The following is a 24,214-nucleotide window of genomic DNA, read 5'->3' on the forward strand; positions in this document are numbered from 1 at the left end:
TTATCCTAAAGAAATTAACCCCATTTTAAAGAGTTAAAGGTGAATGCATTTTCACAAAAATAGCCAATCTACAATTCAACTGAGCTCTGAAAGCCAACGGGGACCTCAGGGATACTGCGGACAGGGAATAGGAGAGGACACCTCGCCTACCCCTGCCATTAGCCAGGGAGCCATCAAGCATTCTGAATCATCTTAAAGGAGCAGACCCCAATAAAGCAGAACAGAGTGGAAGCAAGATAATGAAGACACCGTATGAACACTGAAAATATTTCAGATTAAAACTAAAAGAGCCCTGGCCTTCTGAAGGCCCATGTTTATACAGATTGTGCTGAAGTGGGTGGAATTTTAATCATTTCATTGGCAGCTCACCATTAACAAAGCCAAATAAAACAACACCAGAAAAAATCAACTGCAACAACTCCACATTTCCACACATATATAGAACTGTAACAGAGTAACTGTTATTTTTTGAATATTCCCAGAATTCTGATCTGGATAGACTGACTTAGAGAAAAAAAAAGAAAACAGGCATCCTTCTCTTTCAGGCTTAGCATTTTGGCAGTTGATAAGCACAATCCCATATGACAGGCCACCTCACAAGAACACTGAGTGTTCAACCCTAGAAACTTTCGATGATAAAATTTCTTGTGTAACTTTGACTCTAAACTCAAGTAGGAAGCAGTCATTAAGTAAGTACACAATCACCAGAATTTCTCTAGCATGATGCTGTACACATTTTTTTCTGTAACTCTAAACATAATAGCATTGCTGTTGAAAAAGCAATGGACATGTTGCATGCAAAATCAAAAAGCACTTGTGAAAGTCACATAGTAAAAGTCACCAGTTATACAGCGCTTTCTGCCTAATACGCAGAAAAACCCTAAGAATGTAAAGAGACAGCCAAACCAAATCTTCAGCTAAATTAGCTACATGGAGTATTTCAGTGATAGACTTGGGAGTTCCTCTGTGCCCTTCGGTCCTGTTGGCTCTTCTCCCTACCCAGGGGCAGGACCTTGGTTCACACTAGACCTTCTCACCCCACTCCCTTGCCTCTTCACTTCTACATGAAGGAAAAAGTTACACACAAGGGAAGCAAGATTGAACCTATTCAGGTGGCTCTTTGACACCAGCAGATGGGGATCAGCTCCCCAACACGTCCCTGTCCTAACGTGGCACTTATGTGGAGACGTGCTACGCTCACGTCTCAGTTTGCTGGTCAGTACTCGACGAGCCAAAGCTCCTCCTCCTGTGCTAGAATGGCACTGAACAGGAAGATCTGAAGCTCATTTACTAAACAAGCCTAAAGAAGACTCTGGAGGAAAATATTATGCTCTAGAGCTTCCTCAGATGTGAGGCCAATAATGAATCTTTATGTTTGTCCAGTTTTCACACATAAAATTCAGCCAGCCAGAGACAAACATGGGAAACATTCTGTCCTGCATTTGAAAACACACAAATTATTCATGCACAAAACTATACAGGAATATACACATGCACAAGAAATATATTTGTAATGATATATGGATATTGCTCTTTCAAATCTTTTCAGCTGCATATTTGTTTCTGGTCTCAGCATGTATAGGTGAAATTATTTTTATATGGAAACATAAAAATGAGTGATGTCTTCCAATTCAAGGAATTCAGAACACAATATTGCTTGTATATATAGAGATACAATAACTCATATCTTGTTGAATGCTATTTCTAACATGAATGACATGTCAACTGTCTGCCTCCAAAGCATGGTAAAACGTCTAAGGAAAGCTATGTAATACCCCATACAAAAATGATCAGAAGTATTTTGTCATAAATACTATCTTATAAATGCATTCATGTGTTCATTGACCAGTTGCAAACAGCATGACAGATAACTGAATAATCAATCATACATTGGAGCAAGTCATAGGAGCAGCACACTTTCTAGATGAATGTTGCTAACTCCTCTTGCAATACCAATGAGTGTCTCCATGAAGATCTATCTAAGCCATGAAGTACTGAGTTATCTACAGAAAAAAGAGCAGTGAAGTGGAAGAAGTCTCAAAATTAAATAAGCCTGTGGATGTATGAGGTCTGGAAAGAGACAGATCACATCTTATATAAAAGATTATCAAGAGACTCATGCAGGGACATACTGGAGTCAGCCACAGCACTGCTTATGGAAGTGAAACACAGCTGTGATTGATGGGACAGCTTAAACAAATATGCACACAAACCAAAATTTTCAAAATGTTTTTTTAAAGAAATATGGTAAATATGAAACAGTGTCAAATAAAAGCAAATCAGGTCCTTATCTCACCGCTGCAGTTGACATTGTATTACAGCTTCCCAGCAGGTGTTCAGGTTAGATCAGGCAGGGTAAGATCTAATAAATACAGTCTTCCCTACTACGGGAAGGCAAATTAACTGTAAAAACAAACCCCCATCACAGACAGAAAGAAATACTGTCAAGTGAAGACTGCAACAGAGTCCTGACTGACAACATCATACCACAGTTTTTTTTATTGAATGTTACTTTTCATTTTATTAAAATAAACACGTTTAAAACATACCATGTGTTATGATTCCCTGACAAAAAAGTTACATTGCTTCAGTCCCAAAATAGGAACCAGGATACCCTGTATTTTTCCAGTATAAAAGAACACATTTCCTTCATGAGCATTATATGATCAACCCTAATTTTAAAGCTGAGTTATTTGTGACCTTTTCCTGTTAGGAAGAGCAGGGTGTTTACACATCTGTTGAAACACCATGTCATTTGCAAAGTAATAGTTAACTGATTCCACAAGGTGTTAAGACATGTTTTAAATAAGACCACCACTAATAGATGAACTGTGGCAATTAACACCAGATGCTGCTTGATAAAGCTTCGTGCTTGCTGGCCATAACAATCTTCCATTTTTTTTTGAAAAGCAGAACTTGCTACAAAAATCTCTGATTTTCTGACTAGAAATATTTTTCCTACAGACTAGTGGGTTTTTTTGCAAAACAATCAAAGCATAGCTATTTCAAGTCGGACACATTCTAGCAGGATAAATGTACCATAAATACTAATAATTCTTCAGGTGAGCAACTCTCTCCCACTATGTCTATGAGCAGAACTGGAGCCCAGGATCAGAAATCAAACAAAAGCTGATATACATGCCTTTAAGGAGAGCGAACTGTATTCCTTTAAAATTGAAGTTTTTATTTTTTAAAATAGTTTAAAGAGATTCATCAATTAAGATGAAATACGTACTTCTGCTAATTCTAAGATTCAACTTGGTTACTTTCATTTAAGACAAAAAGATTCAAAAAGAAAAGTATGCAAAATCTTACATGCTAAATATTCACTGGAGATTATAATTTTTCTTGTCCTGTTAATGGGATTGCACGTGTTTAGGAGAAAGGTATCCCGCAGGGCAGGGGGACACACACCCAAGGACAGCCAGGAATGTTCAGCTGTGTCACCAGTGCCACCATTGCTGCAGACCAACCCTGCAGTGGCTAAGCCTGGGTGTGCAGAGCTGCCCCACGAGTCACAACTGCTGCACAGGGAAGGCTTCTGTGTATTTGCCTCCAACACAACGTATTTAGAGCTGGCAGAACAGGCTTCACTGCATCTGCCACTGGATCCTTTTTGCTGTCCTGTTCAGAAAAAGGTAAATCATTATATTCCTCTTGGTAATGGCTAACTACTAGGGCAGGGACTTCTGTGAAAGCCTTCAGTGCCCTAACGAGGCTGAAATATCGGAAACAGGAGTTGCCTGTTCCACTCTCAACCTCTCACACAAAGATCTAATCAAGGCACTGAAATCCCTATCTTCAAGGACAAAAGGTAACAATTAATTCTTCTTCTCAAGTGACAAGGTCACCAATAATTCAAGTCACATTCCTGAACTTGTATTTCCAAGTAAGATATTTGGCCTCTTAAATGGAGAAGGGTCTTCATATTGTGGTGGTTTTGTTGCAGCTTTTTCTCCTTTTTTTTTTCTCCAGTATTACAAAGTGGCCACTGCAAAACCAATTTTTACTGAAGTAAGTTTCCTTCTTATCAAAGAAAGTTCTCACAGAAGTAGTCCCTGGTTAGGGGAGGATGACAGTTCTGAAGGGCAGCAGGACTGGGACCAGGAACCATGCAACCTTGGCTATAATACCCACCAGCTTCCTCCAGAGATGTTATTACAAGGGGGAAGCTTGACAGTCTGTCCCCAAAGAAGATACTAAATGGAGAACACAAAGATACCCATCCAAATGAAGACACTGAGAAGCTTTGGCATGCACATCTCCTTGTCAGGGGGCTGAGGTGCTGAAAAAGACAAACGCTGTGCTTGGCTCTGTGCCCCACAGGCTGCTGCGGTCTAGCACTGGGTATGGGCAGGAATGGGGCTCCAGGGAATGAAGCGCTCCAGACTACTGTGTATGGTTGAAGGCTGGTTTACCCTCTCATACAGAAACACTGAAGAAGGTATCTAGAGAGGAGGCTTACTATCACTGCTGCTGATAGAATAACAGTTCAGAAGTAGTTAAGTGGTCATAACAAACAGGTAAGAAACCCTGAAGTTCATGAATAGCAGCACTGGAGGAGGTTCAGCACAACTGTTACACATAAACAACCAACAGCCACTTTCTTCTACATCATCTCCACCTTCATTAAAGCACAGGCTTGCAAACTAAATGTTTTCATACCGAATTACAGAGCTAAGTTTCAAGGGAAACATATGTAAACACCCATTAGGTAAGTGTTAATAATTCACAGCAAGATGCCAGCTCTCCAGTAAGACATTGAATGTGCAAAGAAAACATTGCAAAAGGTCCCTGGAATAAACTGGATAACTTTCAAACAAAAGGAATTGCTTTGTGTAGTAGTGTTGTTCATCAAGCCATTCTTTTGCTGCTTTTAAATTTTTTTAAATACAAGTGTTTCTGCCTAAGGTTTAAATCTGTGTACTTAAAATCACATATATAACCTCTTCCTTTTCTGATGATGATTCCTCTGTCTTTGCCAGACAAAAGGGCAGAATCAGGCTGTATCAGGTGTCAGCCAGACAGCAGGATTCAGACGCCCACCACAGGGGGTGGTACCTTGTGGTGGTAGCCAACAGCTACCACAGCACTTGGGTAACTGGTTCTCAAGGAGCACCATCCCACACACTTAGCAGACCAATGGCGTGACAACAACACTGCTCAGGGGGATCAAAAAAGATTGTAAAACACCTCTTGGGAAGAGGAGTAAAACTGCCCCAGGCAAGGAGCAGTCAGAGAGGCAGCCAGGCTGGGACAGGAAACAAGTGGGCTGGTGAGGTATCCCTACATGGGCAGGAGCTGAACTTGGTTTTATGCTTCATCTCTGGGTAATCTCACACATAAAGGTGTCAAACTCCTCTCACAGTACAAGCACGATCCAACACCACCCAAGTAAGGTATAATACGTGCTAATCAAAACAGACTTAGTTCTATAGAAATAAAAGTAGACTGATCCTTAAATGCATTTACTTTTAATTTATTGTTATTGTGATTTACCAGACTATTAGGCTTTATCATATTTCTTAGCTTAGTCACTGTGGGCTGTGGCTGCACTACTGTGGGATCTTAACAGATCTTGTGGCACAGACATAAACTGCATCAGCTTCTCAGTTTAGACCAGAGTTTATACCATGCCACACTGTGCATCTACACACAGTCTCCGGGACACCGAGAAAATCTGATGCCTATGGAAAGGGAGGCAGGAAGGCAACAAAGGTCAGTATATGCAGTATTCTTCTTATCACTGACCCCTGTCTAGGAGCTAAAGGAAATTATATTTATACACAAATTATCAATGCACAGCCTTTTCACTACAAAACCCAGGTAGAAATCCTAAGCAGACTGCTTTCTTCTCGGTGGCTCTGGTATTCTCTTTCCTCACCTTTCCATCTGTTTATATTCATCCACAATGCTCTGCAAAGGCATTTTGGTTTTGATGATGCCACCTTTTTCTGTGTAGCATTCCATTGTATCTCAGCCTTTTATCACATCAAACATTAAACATTTTCCTTCTTAACTAGTCCCATCCTCTCCATCATCCTCATCTACTGCCTATGTTCATTCCATCATGTCAGGTCTCTGTCACCCAGTTTTGCACACTAGGAATTTATCTCCTCCCCTCATTTTTGAAGAAATTACCAGTAAATATTTTATTATTATTATTAATATTATTATTATTATTATTATTATTATTATTATTATTATTATAACATTGTCCCCATGGTTTAAGAATCTCTAAAACGTAGCAAGGCCGAACATTTGCTTGCTCAGGCCACTAAATATCACAAAACAGTCTCTGTACAATTCTTGGTGCAACTGTATCTATCTATTGTCTCTTCAGTAAAATTTCTGAAAATAAAAGACTCTTGATGTTTATACACCTTGTACAGTGATGTCCTAACCCACAAATAGGGTGCCAAGATACTATGGTAATGTAAAAATCACTTCTGCAATGCAAGGTGACCCGTGACGCAGGAATGCCCACACAAATTCTCTGGATTCTATATGGATTTGCACACTGCTGGATGCATATTTCTGTCCCTCAATCCCCCACAGTCAGGGGAGAAATAACAAATACTCTTATCACTCACTTTTACTGTCTTGTCCCTAATTTGGGCATAAGCCCAACTTAAACCAGTTACCTAACAGCTAAATATCATTTCTCTAGCCTGTGTGCTTTCCAGAAATAATTAATGCTGCATCCCCCATCAGGGGAACACCCAGCAGCAATTGCCAAACCCCACTACCCTACTCTGTAGGGCCATGTGGCACAGACACCTAGCCCCCACAGCAGACACTTCCCACACTCCTGCGTGGATTAGCCATCAAATCCACAGGCTCATCTGCAACACTGCTTTCTCAAGCCTTCTCTCTTCCTAGTGCTTCAATGAGCCACCCCCACGCAGCTCCTAAGGACCAAGCAATCACCTGCCCACTGCTTCTGTCCCACTCTTTGGAGGTAGTCAAAACATACTCTTAAGAAACATCTGAGCTGTGCATACTGTAAATAAAGTGTATATTCTTACAGAGTGGATGTAGCCCTAATCCACAGTACCAGAGGAGGAAGAAGAAAAATGCAAAAACTTTCTTAGTCCCTGAAGCAAAATCTGCAGCTGATCCTTTTCCAAGCTGAGCAAATTAGTTTTTCCCTTAATGGTCTTGAGCACTGTCTCTACCCTTTTAATTCAAATATTTCCTAAAAAGCTAGGAAGAACAAAAGCAAAATCAGAAACAGAGTATTTCCAGAGTTATCCTAATACAAAGCATAGAAAAAATATTTCTTCATTTCTTTCAAATTCAGTATGTTAGATCCTTTTCTACGCACTGATGTTGCGCCAGTTGAGCATAATTCACGAATTCCTCACTCTGAAGTAAAGGCAAAAGCCCTCCAGTTCTCTTTGGAAGCGAATGACCTCCAGCTATTTGATCTCACAACCACTCCTGGAAGTTCCTCCACAGGAGGCGTCTGAAGGAGTTTAGTAGGGACACCCAATGTCATCTGAACCAAGCACGGTGGTCCCTGGTGTGGTGGCATACGGAACTGTGGAACTGCTGTACTGGAACTCAAACCAATATCCCACTGACTCACCACAGTGAACAGTCAGACACATGTCTGAGGAGCCCCGGCTCTACCCGCTACAACCTTCCCCCACCCAGCTTTGCAGTGTCTTGTCTGCAGGCAACAGTATCTCAGAGCTGGGAGATGTTTCCTGACAAAACGAAAGAGATGGACAATAAAACCTTGACTTACATTACTAAGAAGTAGTACATTTTATATTATTTTTCTTTTCCCTGACATTGTACGCTGCAATGTTGTATAAGTAACAGCTTTTTAATAACCTGGACTCCAGATGTACTTAAATGACTGTGAAATGGTTAAACTAACATTTTTCCATGTGGCAATCACTCACGGCAGCAAAGGATCCAGACACAAAGAGTATTTCTCATGCAAAAATGTAACATAGCAAACACAATTTTCAAGTTTAGAGCGAAAGAAACAATTTAAATATAAATGTATTTTGCAGGCAAAATATTTTGTCACAGAAGTTAAATTCTCCTGCAGTTTATAATTTCAACCATCCCAAAGTACCTCTAGTTTCCTTTTCCCTTATTGTGCTCCTAAACTCTTTCCCGTTCTCCCATTAAACATTTGTAGCCCAGCTTTCCTGGGCAACTACACCTCACAGAAGATGTGATAATGGAGATGCAATTCCCAAATTCTCTCCTCCGAGGTTCAATTCCAGGCTTCATTAAGGTTTGACAAATAAATTAGAGCACTTCACCACTGCACAAAATAATCTCCACTTCTAAGACAAGCCCCAGCAATTCAATTGCTTATCCCAAAATGTATATATGGCACTTTGAGTGCATTAACACAACAGCTAATCCAGTTCCATCTCGCAGCATGCTCACTGATCTACAGATCTCTGTTCAGTCATCCCAGTCTTTCCCAAATCTTCCATGGCCCTCCCAGCAGGGCTTCTTAGTCTCCCTGCCTGAAAAGGCTGGGTTATAAAATAACTAAAATAGTGAGAAAAAAAAAAACCAAACCTTTGGACCTGATGGGAGGTCCCATTATACTCCCCACATGCTGCTTTTTCTCTGTCTTCGACAGTTCAGCAGCTGCTTCTGCTGCACCAACACCCCCAGCACTCAAACTTGGAAGCAAATCCCTTTGCTTGTTCCTCCGGCCCTTTATCACTGGCTCCAAGGAACATGCCAAGCAAACTCCCCTTTGCTTTTCTGTTTTCAGCCTTCTCTAGCCTTGGATTTTCTTTCAAGTGGGGTCAGCAAGCAAGCCCCTCTGTAGCTCCCCCTGCTATGTATTTTCTACAAAAATCTTCACATTCTCCTTGGGAACGTCCTAACAAATTGCTCCCATCCAGCTTTGCTTTGATTTGGCCCAGATGTTGCCAACCATATTTTTCCTTTCCCATTGGCTTCCACTCCACCTCCATCTGTCTGAGTCAGATCCAGCACAAGAAGAGCTCCTGCTTTCCTACAAATGCTTTCGTCCTATTTTAATTAAGGGGCCAGTCACCCTCTAGCAGAGCAATATGGTTATTAAATGCCTTTATCTAAACTAAGGGAGTATATTTCAAAAAACTGTAAAGGAGCCAGAAATAAATAATTCACTGCAGTAATCTCAGTCTTTTCAACCATAATTCAAGTTACATCTAAAGCCTGCTATCTTCAGCTCAGAAAAGTTCTACGGTTAAATCTCATGCTGCATCCTAAGTCCAAGTAGCTGGACTTGGTCCAGAAGAAGGGTCTCCAAGAGCTCAAACCACTTAAGAAAGGCGTCCTACCACCTGAGACCATGGCCACCACGAATGCAGTATGGCCATAAAGACGAGCTCATTGCTGCTCCCAGTGTTTCTATTCCCAGGGCTCAACAGCTCTTCAACCTGCCAAGTGATGAGGGTTCTCTCTGTTCCATACCCCATCTTTGGGATTCAGCAGCTTTGGCAGAAATGTTTGTGTTTGTGGACCACAGGCAATAAGGATCATGCCCTGTTATCTCCACCCACTCCTCTTGCAGTGGCCACTCACTGTCTCCACAGAGCTGTAGCTTTTGACAGCCTTTCAGGATAACGGAAGGATAAGCAAATTTATGTCTAGTTTCCAGCCAGTTTGTCAGACAGATTCCCAAACAACCAGGCCTTCAAACACCTGAGAGCTTTGCTTTAAAAAGACTTCCAGAGAGGAAGCTCTGATAAATATAGCAGTGCAGCCTAGCTCCCTCCCTGAGAGTCCCCTCCAGGCCAGCTATCACAGAACATAAGTTACCGAAGAGCAGCAGATATTCTCTTTTTAATTCTGGCAGTTATGCCAGATCCCACATTCTAGGGCAATCAGAATTTCCATTTACCATCTGATCAGCTGGATGCTACCGGTTTAAAGAACTAAAGTGCACACATTTGGACTTTGATAATGCACTGATACAGCCTCCAGATGTGTTTCTAAACACAGGTAAGCTGTACAAGCTGAAAACAACAAACGATAGTAGAAGGCAAATATTATATAGCAAGTTGTCCTAAAGCACATAGCTATCGTCACAAAACAAGCACAAACAAAGCATGCACATTTGAAACAGCAACAGCTGAAAGTGCTACTAAAATGAAAAACTGCACAAGAAAACATGAACAAGGCCTAAGACGTCTTTACTGCTAAAAAATAGTAGTCATTCATGTGGAAGACCTCAGCATTACAGTCCTCCTTCTCTGAGAAGGAAGAAGAAAGAAGGCACTAATTACACTAGCAAAAAGTAACAATACAAAAGATCTAGAATAAGATTTTAAAAACTATCTAAATAATCTAGGAACTCAAGGTTCATCTTCAAAAGTGAGTCAGAAGCTTCAGAAAATCCCATCACAGAGATGATGATGAGAAATACTCAGGGAGCACAAAGCACTGTGGCAGCCAGTACAGACCACACACGGCTGGGTCCAACACCAGCCTTTCATCTTACTGAACCACACTGAGGGCCTGGAGATGTGGCAGGCAGAGCTGCCACATGCTGAGCCACGCCAGGATGGCATCTTGGCCTCAGCGCTCCCAGCAGTAAACCAGGACATTGCACCATGAGCAAGACAGGGCAGGGACACCCAAGCAGAACTCAAAGCTCTTCTCTGCCCAGCAGTGGTGGAACTTCAGTAGCAATCATGCTTTCCAGCCTGGTGTTCACTTAGCTACTCATTTACCACACTGTGTTGCCTTCTGCCCTTCCTTACCTCTTCTATTTGAACCACATAGCTGTGAATCACCTTTTCCTCTTCTTATGTTCTGATCCGTGAAGGAAAAACGTACTTACTGAGACTGTAAAGGTTATGAGTCCAAGCCATCGTAGCTTTGTTTTACTGTGGGCAAGATCCTTCTGTCAGCCCATTTTCATACTTGATGCTGGAGGCTGCACCTGCTTGACAAAACCTCTGCCAGCTCAATGTAGACTTGCCAAAATCATTTCTCAAGAGCACAGAAAAGACACACAGATCTGATATTGATCAACATGATCCAGAAGCTCAAAAAAGCCCACTGCTGCATTGTAAACAGCAGCAAATTATGACCTGTACTCCTTTTAAATAGCAGAATGGAAGCATTTATTTCAGCAAGCCAATTTGGTACCAGCTTTTTCCAGGCTGTGTGGCCCCATCTGCCTATTCCAGTTTAGTTTAGCTTTGACTGATCCCAGTTACGTAACTGTATCCTTAAGCTCATAAATTGTAAGGTCAGTATCAGGTTATACTCTTGCTATGTAAGACAATATAGGCAAATCCTGAACAGTCCTATTACCACACCTATTTTTCTGTGTATCTGATGCAATTCCCAGCTCAAAGCTCAGCAGGAGATTTCCTTTCCTTCTTGCATACCTCTTCAATTTTTTTCCTTCTTCCATTTCTCTCACGGATCATTTTTACTTTTATAATGCAAGATTACAAAAATGAAAGTTAGAAAAGCTAAATTGACTGCTACGCTTCTGAACCATCATTTTATTACAGTCATCGAACTGAAGTGTTTTAGGCAGCGCATCATATGGCCTATCATGAGCACAATGAATTACCATGAAATGGTAGGAAAAGTTAACTGTGTTTTGCCAAATCTTCAATATTTTTAAACTTAAGCCACAAAAAAGGACACAGCTCAACATCAGAACAAGTCTGTCCTAACAGCACGCTGTCCTGAAGGCATAAGCCCTTTTAGCCCTGGGCTCCCTGGTGCCGGAAGAAGCAGGCTGGATTGGTTAAATGAGCTGACAGGCTGACCTGGCAAGAAGTTACTAAAACTTCCCTGCCAAATCCCTGCTGAAGTTCTGCTAGAGCACTGTCCAGCTGCCTCTGAAAGCACTTGAATTTCAGAAGGGTTTGGTTGTGGTTTTGTTTTGAATTTTACTGACATCTTTAAAGAGCCACCCTGGCTTTCTTTGCATTTGTGAGACAACAGGAGTAGCATAAGAGTAGGATATGCCTCACAGAGTAGAAACATACCAGCAGCTTTGGAGAATGATTGAGTGAGAGAAATTACTCTTCTTACAAGCCTGCTTCAAATGTTGGTGCTGGAGAGCATCATAATTTCTGTAGCTCAGCAACTTTTGTCCCATCAAAGGTATGTTGTAGCACAAGGGAGAACAGCAGTTTTCATTCTACCATGGAAAGAAACGATACTCTGAGTCACAGAATCACAGAAAATATTAGGTCAGAAGGGACCTCTGCAGGTCATCTGGTCCAATCTTCTACTCAAAGCTGGGTCTCATCCTAAAAATTTGATTGAATCCTTTGGGCCTTGACCTGTCAAGGGCTGAAAATTTCCAAGAACAGAGATTCCACAGCCTCTCTGGGGAATCCATTTCAATAGTTAACCACTCCTGCTGTGAATGCTTTTTTACTTAGATCTACTCAAAATTCCTCTTGCTTCAACTTGTGACTGTCATTGTACAACTCTGACAATACCCAGCTGCATCTTCTCCTTAGTCCCCATGTAGGTAGTAAAAGTGGATTTTCATCCCCCCTTAATTTTTCTCCAGGCTGAAACAAATCTCATCCTTTTCTTACGCATTAAGCACTCTCATCCCTTAATTGTCCTGATGGCCCTCCACTCCATTTGCTCCAGTTTGTCAACATCTCCCTTCTGCAAAGGAGTCCAGATGGGGCCTCACAAGGCTGAAGTCACTTCCCTTGACCTGCCTGTTACCTCTCTTCTCATGCAGCCCAGTATGCAGGTATCCTGCACTTCACCTTATGCACCTTCCACAGCTCACTAAAGGAGTTAGATTAACTCGTTTTCCTCTGGTCCATGTGAGGTGGTGTAATTTACCTGCTTTTGGGCTAAAAAACAGGTGGGAGGCTCTGTTATGTAATTTACTCCAAGAAAGAAAAGTATTTTAATCTGTTACATTCACTCTGCCTCTGTTCAGGAGAGGTTTACGAAACAGAAAGGTTCCATCTGAGCCTTTACAGAGCGAGGAAATCGTATGTGCTCATACCTCAAGCAGAGAAAAGCATCAAGAAGCATTTTGGACAGCGTGCCAGAGACTTCTAAAATATGCAAATTTGCCAATGTAAATCTTCCTAACTGTTCTATTAAAAAGTTGCTTTAAAACCCTCCATATGTATTGGCTGCCAATTACATTGCATTCCTTTAGTGACTACAGAATTGAGGCACTTTATCTCTGAAATAAAACTTCCAATTGTGTCTATTTAAGTAATTTGGCTGCCTAATTCTCCTGGCTTGCTATGGTTTGGTACCCACTCTCTGGCACAGCCCACTTCATGTAGCATTTCTGAGTCCGCCACCCCCTTCTAAAGACCTACAAGATGTGTCCCTGTGGTGTGCTGGAACAAGAGCTGTCACTGGATGCAGACACAAACACATGCCTGAGAAACAGTAGTGAAGCAATGAGCAAGAGGCACGCCATATTTTGTCAGTAGGAGTGTTATGAAATAGCCACAAGAAAACTCAACCATGTTGTTCTAATTGACAGTAGATAGGGTCTTTTTCTGGAACATGAAAATGTAATCCATCCCAGTCTCTCTTTCCCCACCACCCCTTTCAATACTAGTCTGCACTGTCATCAAATTAATTTAACAGTTAAACAGAGCTGATTTCCAACCAGGACCTTACAAGGATTTAGCCTTCCTATAAACACATACACATTCAAAAGGAATTGTGGTGATGAGATTGAGAGCAAAATATCACCCAGAATCCTTTAAAGATTGAAGACAGGGAAAACAGAAAAGGGATTTCTTCATGATTTAAGAAAGATAAACATGAGATTCAAACAATCAAAATAACAACACTTGAGAAGTGATAGCAGATGTGCCAATCCACATTCTTTAGCTTCAAATTCTCCCATTCCACGTAATTGTCAGCTGGCCCCAGAGCCTCATAGCACTGTATAATGAAACAATTGCACATCTTCTAAAAACAGAAGATGGTGAGATCTCTTAAACAGCTTGCCCAAAGACACTGTTGTGCCAAAATTTTTATGGGTTTATTCAATAAATTAAAAGAAATACCTCCTATGGGAAGCAAAAGACATAACAGAACTGAAAACATTTCCTGTAGGAGGAATATTTTTAAACTTTTACAGAGAGAGGCAAATGAAAACTGAACAGAGCACGGCCAACTGGTTTCTCACCACATTACTCTCAGTAGGGTGCTACTCAACTGAAATTACCCTTCAGAGAAAAAACGAAAAAGTTAGTGCTCAGAAATCATCTTGCCATATTACAACAGTGGTAGAAAACAAAGGGATAAAGTAAATAAAACCTGAAAATAGAAATGGAAAATTTGTATTAGTCTTCCTCTTGCAAAATCAGTTTTAGACGCTCAGCAGAGGTACAGTTCCATCACTGAAAATCAAGTCCAGGCTAACTCCAAGGCAATGCAAAAGTAATCTTAATTGCACTAAAAAACCTAAAACTAAATCTTTCATTTGTTAGCAAGGTCTGTAACATACTTTGTACTTTGCTGAAAACCAATTTGTCCATTTATGAGAACAAAAGTACTCATTAACATTAGACTTGGCCAACCCAAATAGGAGGCAACAGCTACAGTAAAGCAACTTTTTTTTATTTTTCAGTACGAATTTCAGGTGAGGAATGCAACAAGACACAGTATCGTCCTTTTTAATGTTTGGCAGGGAGGATAACTGAAGATACACATAAAAAGGAGTCCTAGAAATGGGTAAAAGACAAGCCCAACTTAAAAACGTCCAAGTGCATGGAACAGGAACTCAGAACTTAGCAGATGAGAAAGAGAAAAGCAAGTTCCCAGCAGCCATCAGGAGAGTTTCTGCATTGGAATGAGCGTCCATGTGCATCCTCACTAAGTGCAGTGCTCAAAAATCTCTTTTTGACCTTACAGACTCATAGAGTCCTCATGGGTAAATAGTTAAGTCAGAAAGTCTTTTCTTTGAGAGGATACAGAAGAGATGAAGTAGGAAGATCCAGAAAAGACAATTCTGGTTTCACAACTGGGGATGCTGATGCAAGCTGTTCCCATAGCCAGGACTGTGAGGATGATGACCCAGGGATGACAGCTTTAGGGTGTGAAACTGATGCTTGGTTTTATGAGCCAGAGACACAGTACCTAACCTACTTAGGTCCAAAACCACAAACATGTGGTACCCAACATCTGGTTCCAGTACAACAATGTGGCAAGCATCAGGGACTGGAAGCTCATCAAATCCTTCAAAAACACTCTCAACTCTCCCAGGGATTTAATAATTCTTAGCTGACAACTGGAGTGGAAAAAACGTGTAACTTGAAATAGCCAGTCTGTATACATCTAGGAAAAACTAAAACTCAACCAGAAAGCCTCCACATACATCTCCATTGACATGTATTATCGTTACAGGATAAGAATAGAGAAAAAATAATAGAAATTATTTTGAACCAGCACAGCTTAAAAAATTTTAGAAAATAATTAATACAACAGTTTTAAAGAGAGGTGAAGAAAGTAAATTCCTAAGATTGAATTGTAACTAAAGGCTTTGCTTCCTTCCTGGTACTCTGGTTTGATTAGTAGTCACCAGCCAAAAGGAAAGCACACATCTTAGTACTCTGTTGAAGTATGAAAGTTCAGTACCTTCCAAAATTGGCCAATGAGTTGCAATGTCAAATTCCAATGAAGTCTGAACCTTGCCCTGAACCTCCTTATTGCTCCCTTTCCATTTTCCATAAATTGAATGGAATATTTGGCCTCTTCTCCCACAATCCAGACACCTGGTTCAGTTAGCAACCAGTGTAACCCAGGAGGTACAAAAGGTACATTTTAAAATGTTAGCTCAATTCCAGTAATCCTTATGCTCTCAAATACTGTGCCACATAGCCAAAGAATCAAACATGAGTGGTGTTTTATCACGTTTAAAGAGACTAAGACGGGATTGTCATTATAATTTTGATTTTTAGTACCTTTTTTACATGAAGATTTCAACTCTCCAACTTTGACACTGCTACACTGAAGTTACTACTATGCCATCATGACTGTTCAGCTCTACGTGCTCACAACTCCCTGCTGGTTTCAATTACGACATTTACATCTGGAAGGAAAAAAAAATCCCCCAAACAGGCTTAATACCTGTGCACTTATACAGCCAGAACACTGCAGAAGAAACTTCTGCAATGTTCTTCACCTGCAAGCTGTCACAGCTGCAGTTCTTGCCGTACAATAGTCTGCAAAACTAAATGTGCTTCAACTCCACCATGAAGTCAAGACAGCAGTCTGGATTGTTAATATTTTAGAGGTTACTCAAAATTACTTTTCAGTCTCATTTCTATTATTTTCACAAGTTCCTTTCCCATTACTTAAGCAATGCACACTTGAAGAATTCTGTCTGTCCTAGCCATCAACCCCCATATTTTCATCCAGTGTCTTCAGACGTAATTTAGTTGAGAATGGGAAGAGTACATTTGCCAAAATCAGAAATACTGAATATATTTAGTTACTTTTAATGGCATTCCTGTCATGAGAGACCCACAACATTCCTGCCCACCAAATTTTGCTATTATAGAACTCTTACAGCATTGAATGGGACAGACTTATGCTGAGACTAATCTGTGTGTCCAGTGGTTTGGAATGTCTTATGGATGAAAATAAAGCAGAACAGTTAGTTCACTGGTAAATATGAGCACACACAGATTTTTACTTAAAAAAAAAAATCTTCCAAAGTACAGTTCTCACACATCTCATTAAAAATCCCCCTCAACAGAAAAAATGCAAGTTAGCCATTTAAACATGCCAGACCCTCATTTTGCTTCCAGGACAGTTAATCAGAGCTCTGCAAGGGAGTATGTTCCAACATGTCTTCTATCCATACAGCAAAATCCCTGGGATAGGTATCAAGGTGCTTAAGGGCAACAGACACTGTGCTCACAATTGATGTCCAACCTGAACCTCCACTGAGAAAGCTTGAGGCCATTTTCTCTTGTCCTGTCACTGGCTGCCTGAGAGAAAAGCCAACCCCCACCTTGCTACAATGAAAGAGAGAATCTGACACTGCCTTCCCAATGAACTTAAACTCTGAAGTATCAAGCCAGTGAACTTACCAAAGCTGACCTCCCAAGGCACCTGTCAGCTGAAGCCTGTGCTGTGAACATTCACTACTTCTGATGGCCATGCTATAAAATAATTCAGTTAAACTAATGTTGTTCTGATAGCAAAGATTGGCTTCTCCAACATCCTTGCAGCTTGTCACAGCTTGGCCAACCAGCAGCGCAGGAGACACCTGGACAACTCCTGGCTTCTCTCCCAAAACCTGGTGAGGAACAAGTGCAACCTTCCCTCCCATGCCATGGAAAGCTCCTCCTGTAGTGATCAACAGAAAGCCTTTCTGGGCGACCCAGGGGATCGCAGGTTGAGTCAGGAGGAGGAGGTGACGAAGGGCTGACAGCTGACAGGTTGCTGACCACAGCAACCCGGTTTCACTGAGAAGCAAATTGCAAACTAAGGATGCTGCCCCCTGCCACCCAGGGGCCAGGCATGCAACTGGGAAGGCTGCAGATGTTATGCTACCATTGCTTTAAAATCAGCTTCCCCCCCCCCAGAAAAGCATATTAGTTGGAGATGGTAATGTTTAATTAGTTAGTTACACACAGACTATGACAGCAAAATAATCAGGCCATTGAAGCTTAAGTTGTAGATTTGGTTCATCATAACAAATAGATTACTCGGATACATTCCCATGATTTGCCATATTTTTTATACACATGTTGTGGCTTTCCATTACCATCTTTAAGATAGAAAAATAAGCAGAAGAATTAACACAACTTGAGACTTCACACAGATCTATTAATCTTGAGTTATTCTGGACCCAGCAAACGTATTTCAGCCAGTCAATGTAAATGCTTGCATCTTTAACCTGTACAGGACTACTCACATATGTTAGCATAGATGTGTGACCAATTTTGGCAGAATCAAGGCATCAAGGTATTTCTAGATATTTCTACCATCTTGTCCATGATATTTAGTTTACTTAGAGAGTCACTTGAACATACAAAGCACTTAATGAAAGCATAATAGACTTAATTTTGCAAGTGAAAGTGAATTTTCTTTAAGGAAAATGGCATAAAAGGACAGCTGGGAATGGAGGATGAATGGGTTTTTTTCCCTTATTAAAAGTCCCCCTTGTCTTTGTCCTACTGAAACCACTGGAAATGTTGTTGCTGATTTCCACAGACCCAGGAATGGGTTTTTTTATTTAAGCAGCTTATATACATAAGCAGAAAGGTGAATGAATAGCTGTCAGCAAAGTAAAGCTCTACCAAAAAAAATCTTTACAGTTGTAAAATATTATTGTGAAGAAAACAACCTGTCAATAAAGAAGTACCAGGTCACGGAGTAGTGAGAGACACCTCTGTCAGATGAGGCTTCACATTCAAAAATCTGTGGACCTAAGCATACAGGGCTAACACACTTAGGTGTGACCTGCTGCTGAAACTGGAAATCCCCTGTGCATTCAGGCATTCCATTAAAAATTATTTATGAATGGTGGCATGAACTTAGCAGCAACCTTTCTCTCCCTAGGCCAATAGACAGGCTTGTGGTATAAAATGCAAAAGTCAAAGAATTACAATGCAAAAAAGGTAAAATAAGCAATCCATTTTATTCTCATGGCCTCATAACAAAGTTAGTATGGGCATTGTGGCCTCATATACAGAAATCCCAGATAAGTAGGGCATGCATGCTTTAAAGCCTGACTAGAGCTGGGCCAGGAGCCCCTACCCCTGCAGCCCCAAGGCACCAGATGTCCTGGCAGGATTCACCCAGCGCAGGCTGCAAACCCCACCTTCAGCATGTCCCTCTAGGTGCCACCACACAGATCCAGCCTGGACAGGTGCAGGAGGTCCTGCCCAGAAGTTATAATACTGAAGGGGTTCTGAAGAGCAAACCTCCATGGCATTTTTACTTCTCTTTACTCCTTTACACATTAAGGTAGCGGGGGAGAAAATAATTCCCACATGTATCTCCTAGTGCATAACCCTGTTGCTTCCACAGTGGCTCTAGAGCAATATTTTCTAAAAAGAGCAATTACACTGAAGGTGTTGGAATGAAGGTAAAGAAAACAGATTTTGCAATAAACATTTATTTTACTCCCAGCTAACAGGATTGGAATTTTTAAGTACCACAACCAAAACTTCCAATGTTCATTTTCATTAGGCAGTCATCTGTTCAGCTGTCTTTTACAGCCGAGTAAAATCATCATTGTGATGTATTTCATTTCCTAAGTTGAATAGAAATGGAACTACAGATTTCCTATTGAGAATACAATAATTTGAATAATGGGACCTTTTAAAGTTATAATATTATAAGCAGTTACTTCTTTTTCACCCAATAAAATGTGGATTTTTTCACCTCCTCAAGCACACTTTCTTTGCTGCAGCCAGGATGAAGCTGCAAAGACAAAAAAATCCTTGGCTTCCAAAAAACTGAACCTTTTCAAATAAACGCTAGATAGGAAGCAAACAACTAAATCCTTCAGTAATAATGCTATTTTATAATGAGACCAGATTCAATGACCATTAGGACACATCCCTAAAATATGAAGGGGAATAAGATCAAAATTACGAATGTGCAGCTTCTTTTAAAATATAGATTAATATAATTTGTACATGTCTTTGCTGAATAAGTAAGTTCATATTTGTATATCATCTTGAAAATAGCAACTCTGAAACTACCAAGTATCACATTAAATGACAACTGACATAAAATGCTACCAATTCATAGTGACAACACTGACCCTCTGCAGGAGGCCAGCACACCCTGCTCCTGCATCACAGCCTCACCACTGTGACAGCTGGGACAATGACATCCCTCCCAAAAAAAGGTTTGACTATTTAAAAATGCTAAACACACACCAAATTAAGAAAGGACCCAGTATTTTTCAATTTGCAGTCTGAAGATGTGTTGTGCTATGTGTTTTGACAACATACAGATCTGAAAAAAATGCCCCAAGTGTCCATCACATTCAAATAGATTCAGAGAAAATCTGCTTAGATTTACACATCAGAGACTGTGCTGTGAGTCTCGGACTATGTCAGGACACTCTGCGCAGGAAATCTTATGTATCTTATACTTTTTGATGTACCCTATAAAATCATAAGTGGATAAGCAGCAAACTTATCCTTAATTAGTGTGACCACCTATTATCTCACTGTCCACTGGCGGGTTTTTGCCACTGATGCTGCAACTCCCACAAAGTTCTTTGACATCATGAATTTTTTACTATCTTAAAATTCAAGCATCAAGATGAACTCTTGCTAAGAGTAACTTCTGATTACAAGACTTCATAATAATTCATTTTTAAAAACTGCTAAAATTCTTCATCACCTCTTTCAACATTAGCCAGCATGCCTGAAGTCACCACCCACATGTTGACACTCCATCCCAGTTGGCAGATGTTGACAACTTTTTTACTCCAAGCAAACAGGGGGATATGGGAGCTCAGGTAAGAGGCAGCCTTTGCCCTTAAAAACTACATTTTGTAATCTTGTGCTGTCATAGTGCCTAGTTTGGCTTTGGATCTCAGATCACTGCGTAAAGTAACCATTTTACAAGGACTTCCACATCCCAGTGCAACAATGGGACTGTTTTATTGATGCATCTAATTATTACTGACTATTTATAGTAAGTACATCTGAAATGGAAATGGAAATGGAAATGGCTGCCTTCTGATCCCAGTTCTCCAGAAGGCACTACTAAACAGTTAAGCAGGAAGCCTCATCACCATGAACAGGATGGAGAATTTCTTAAAACAAAAAAATTTCTTCTTCTTCTGCTACACAGGGCTCAGCATAACCAACTCGCTGAGCAATCGCTACCAGGAAACAACGCTACATTTTTTGAAAACATTCGTCCACATGGTATGGTATCTGCAGCCCAACACCGACGACATCCAAGTTAAATGAATAAATATTTGCATTGCAAAGTTGGATTTGTCTTGGAATACAATTGCTCCTCATGTGGTTTTGACACATGTGCGTTGTCAAATAAATCACAGCTCACTGGGTGTGCACATTAAAAATAATTTGTCTATCTTGTTAGAAGCCATCACATACTTCAGTTTAAGAGGTGTGAAACTGGAAGGGGAAGGTTTTACAGGCGTGGGACAACTACACATGGAACCCGTCGACGGAACGTCAAATATCCGACCCTCCAGCGCCGCAGATGCCAGCTCCGAGCACCAACAACCTCGGCGGCCTCGACGGCCCCGCCGCACGGAGCGGACACGCGCGGGGTCTCGCCGAGCCGCGCACCCACCACCGGGTGGGCGCTGCTAGAGCCCCGCGAGGCCGCCCCGCCGGGACGGACGGGCGGGCGGGCAGCGGCGGCGCACGACGGGGGCGAGGGCAGCGCGGCGAGTGCCCGTCCCCCGGGGGCGGGCGTGCCTACCTCGGATTTCCACACGACGTAGGCGGCGGGGCGAGGCTCCGGCGGCGAGGGTTGCCCCTTCCTCTGCTGCAGCCAGCGCCGGGGCGAGGAGAAGATGCTGTTGGCGGGGCTGGCGGTGCCGCTCAGCGCCAGGGCGGAGGGGGTGCGCGCCAAGAAGGGTAGCTCGCAGCCGGGGCTCCGCTTCCCGCGGAGGCTCTCCTCGTCAAAGAGAGCGCTGCCCGGCGGCGACCGCTCCAGTGGAGTGCTGGGGGTGGAGAAGGAGGCGCCGTGGGGCGGCGGGGCGCCCCGAGGACCGCGGCGCTCCCCCGGGGGGCTGCCGGCGGCCCGCGCCCGCGCCGCCCGCCCCGCGCCCTCGCCGTCCTCCCGGCCGCCGCCGATGATGGCGGGGTCGAGGCTGCGCGTCTGGCGGAGCCTCCGCTTGGAGAGGCTCTTGGCGGCGGCGGGGGCGGCGGCGGCCGGGGAGGAGCAGGAGAAGACGCTGCTCAGGAGGCTCTGCGCCGACATCGCGGCGGGCGCTGCCCCGGGCACGGCGGGGCGGCCGGCGGTCCTGCCTGGGCTCTCGCTGCCTCTGGCTCCAGCCCCCGCCACGGCGGCGCGGAGCCGCTCTCGGGGCGTCCCCCGCGCCCGGGCTCAGTCCCCGGCAGCGCGGCCCGACGGCGGCACCGCGGGGCTCATGGCGGCGTGCGGCGCTGGGGCTGCTCCGGGGCTGCCGCCGGCGCGGTCACTTTGCTGGGAGGGAGAGGGAGGGAAAAAAAAAAAAAAAAGTTACGAGAGAAAAGGGGAGGGAAAACGGCAGCAGCGGAGCTTTTATCTGGGCTCGCCGCAGGCTGCCAGAGTCACTCCCCCCTCGGCCGCGATGCGCAGGGGAGTCGCGGGCCGCCCCACACACACACACCCCGTCGGGTCCAGCGGTGGCGAGGCTCGTCTGCTTCCTCACACGCGGCGGGGAGAGCCGCTCCCGGTGTCGCCTGCACCTCGGTGTCGCCGCGGGACGCCCCTGTCGGGGGCGCGGGGGTGCCAGCCCCGCCGGGCTGCGCGGGCAGCGGCGCTGCGGGTCCCGGGCGCTGCCGCACTGGGACGGTGCAGTTGCGCTTTGGGGAGGGATCGAGTAGCGGCTGTTTTCCGGAACGATCGTTCCCGAGGTGCAGCCAAGCCTCGGTCTGGCCCTTCTGAGCCCTGCGCCGCGTCCCACTCCTGCCCCGGCTGCTGCTTATGGGACCCCCGTCCGCCCCGGCTGTGTCGGGCAGAGATGATGTCTTCAGGAAAAACTTCCAGCAATAAACAGGATGCTCACCGTGTGCAGCACACGGGACAGGGTCTTCAACGGAGCTCGACCTGTACCTGTGTTCCGGCCCACGTCTCTCTTTCTATCCTCTGCCAAAACGCCTACTTTGAGGGCACATGGACGTGAGCCCCACAGGCAGCATGGGTCACCAAGACCTGTAACTCTTCTGCTGAGTACCTCACAGCCGCAGAAAAAGAAAGGAGTGGGACCAGTGGAGCTAAGCCTGCTGAGGACTAGTAACTAAACATGTCTGATCTTCCATTGAGATTTTCTCTGTTCCCACTCCAAGCATAGGCAAGGAAACATTTACCAGAGAAACAGAACAAACTTACGCAAAATTATAAAGAAATGCAGAAACAACACACAGAGAGGGACAATACCATGCAGCTCCATGAAGGCAGCCAGCTCCTTCCTCACCTGGAGTGAAGGAAGAAGCCCCTCAGCTGCAGAATCTGACTCCTGCCTCTTCTCCTAGATGGGAATATTAAGAGTTCTCCCCTCACAGGGGGAGTTCAGCAGATGCTTGTCAGGTTCTTTCTGGATCCCCAACACCATCATTTACTTAGTGTTTAAACTTTACTAAGTAACCTTTAGCTTCATGGGTGGGTTCGGTTCTGTTGCTATTGTGTCAGTGAACGCTACAGCCGTTACATTTTTCAAGTTGGAAAGCAAAACACAAAATCAAATCCTGTTTTTCTTCCTGACCTATACTTTTGTATGGAGTAAGTGGAAGATGCCCAAGGACAACTCGGGTGCAAGTGGCGAACCTCCGCAGTCTCAGATGAGCTCACAGTTAGACTACTGATTCCATGGGGCCTAAGCACCCTTCTTTTGACTTGAAAACCCACCGGCTCCATAAACCCTCCAGTCTCCCCAAAACTCTCACAGGCAGCTCTTAGAAAATTTCCCTAGAAAAAGCCTGGTTATTTTGAAAAAAGAAAAGTGCTTTAGCATGACACAAGAGTTATTTTCTCCTCATGCTGCATTTTTGCCTCAAGCCCTAGTGCAGGGTTGTGTTGTTCTCTCTGGGGTCCTGAAGCCAATGCAGGTAAATGCTCTATGGCAGCACTTTCTGGTTTCATCGATAGAGTAGACAGTTCTCTGTGGCTTTGTTTAAGGTTCATAAAGAGCAAGAGCACACAAGTCAATCCACTTTCAAAGGGAGGTGTTCTGATTCTAGGTAATGTTTCCGAATGAGATTTTTTTGTTTTTTGGTCTGCAAAGTAGCTTTCTCCTCTTATTTTAATAAACTGTCCTATTGCCTAATTCCAAGTTCCTCCACAGCTAAGGTTGCAGCTGTTTCTGTTTAAAGCTTCATTTCATTTTGCCTCTTCATTAATGCCTTCAATAAGTTGTCATGCTTGAGACTAAAAAGAAAGTCTGAAGCATAAAACAACAATCTGTGTTTGTTTCTGCAGTTCTGTGCCCATTCTAGCAATTTGGTTGAGAGACACATCTGCAATACAACTATACATACGTGTGGCTCCAAGTATTCTCTTTTTTTGTCCTCTACAAACATATCATGGGAACATAAAGGGA

General features: G+C 43.1%; 1 protein-coding gene across 1 annotated transcript in view; it reads right to left on the minus strand.

Annotated features, from left to right (window-relative positions):
* Nucleotides 1-21,909, minus strand: part of ARHGAP6 (Rho GTPase activating protein 6) — a 316,518-nt gene extending 294,609 nt beyond the window's left edge. Inside the window, exon 1 of the mRNA XM_048329176.1 lies at nt 21,391-21,909. Within this exon, the coding sequence (XP_048185133.1) occupies nt 21,391-21,894 (504 nt within the window). The 5' untranslated portion in view covers nt 21,895-21,909. The remainder of the gene's footprint in view (nt 1-21,390) is intronic.
* Nucleotides 21,910-24,214: the final 2,305 nt, after the last annotated feature.

Source organism: Corvus hawaiiensis, chromosome 2, assembly GCF_020740725.1.
Source record: "Corvus hawaiiensis isolate bCorHaw1 chromosome 2, bCorHaw1.pri.cur, whole genome shotgun sequence".
Taxonomy (NCBI): domain Eukaryota; kingdom Metazoa; phylum Chordata; class Aves; order Passeriformes; family Corvidae; genus Corvus; species Corvus hawaiiensis.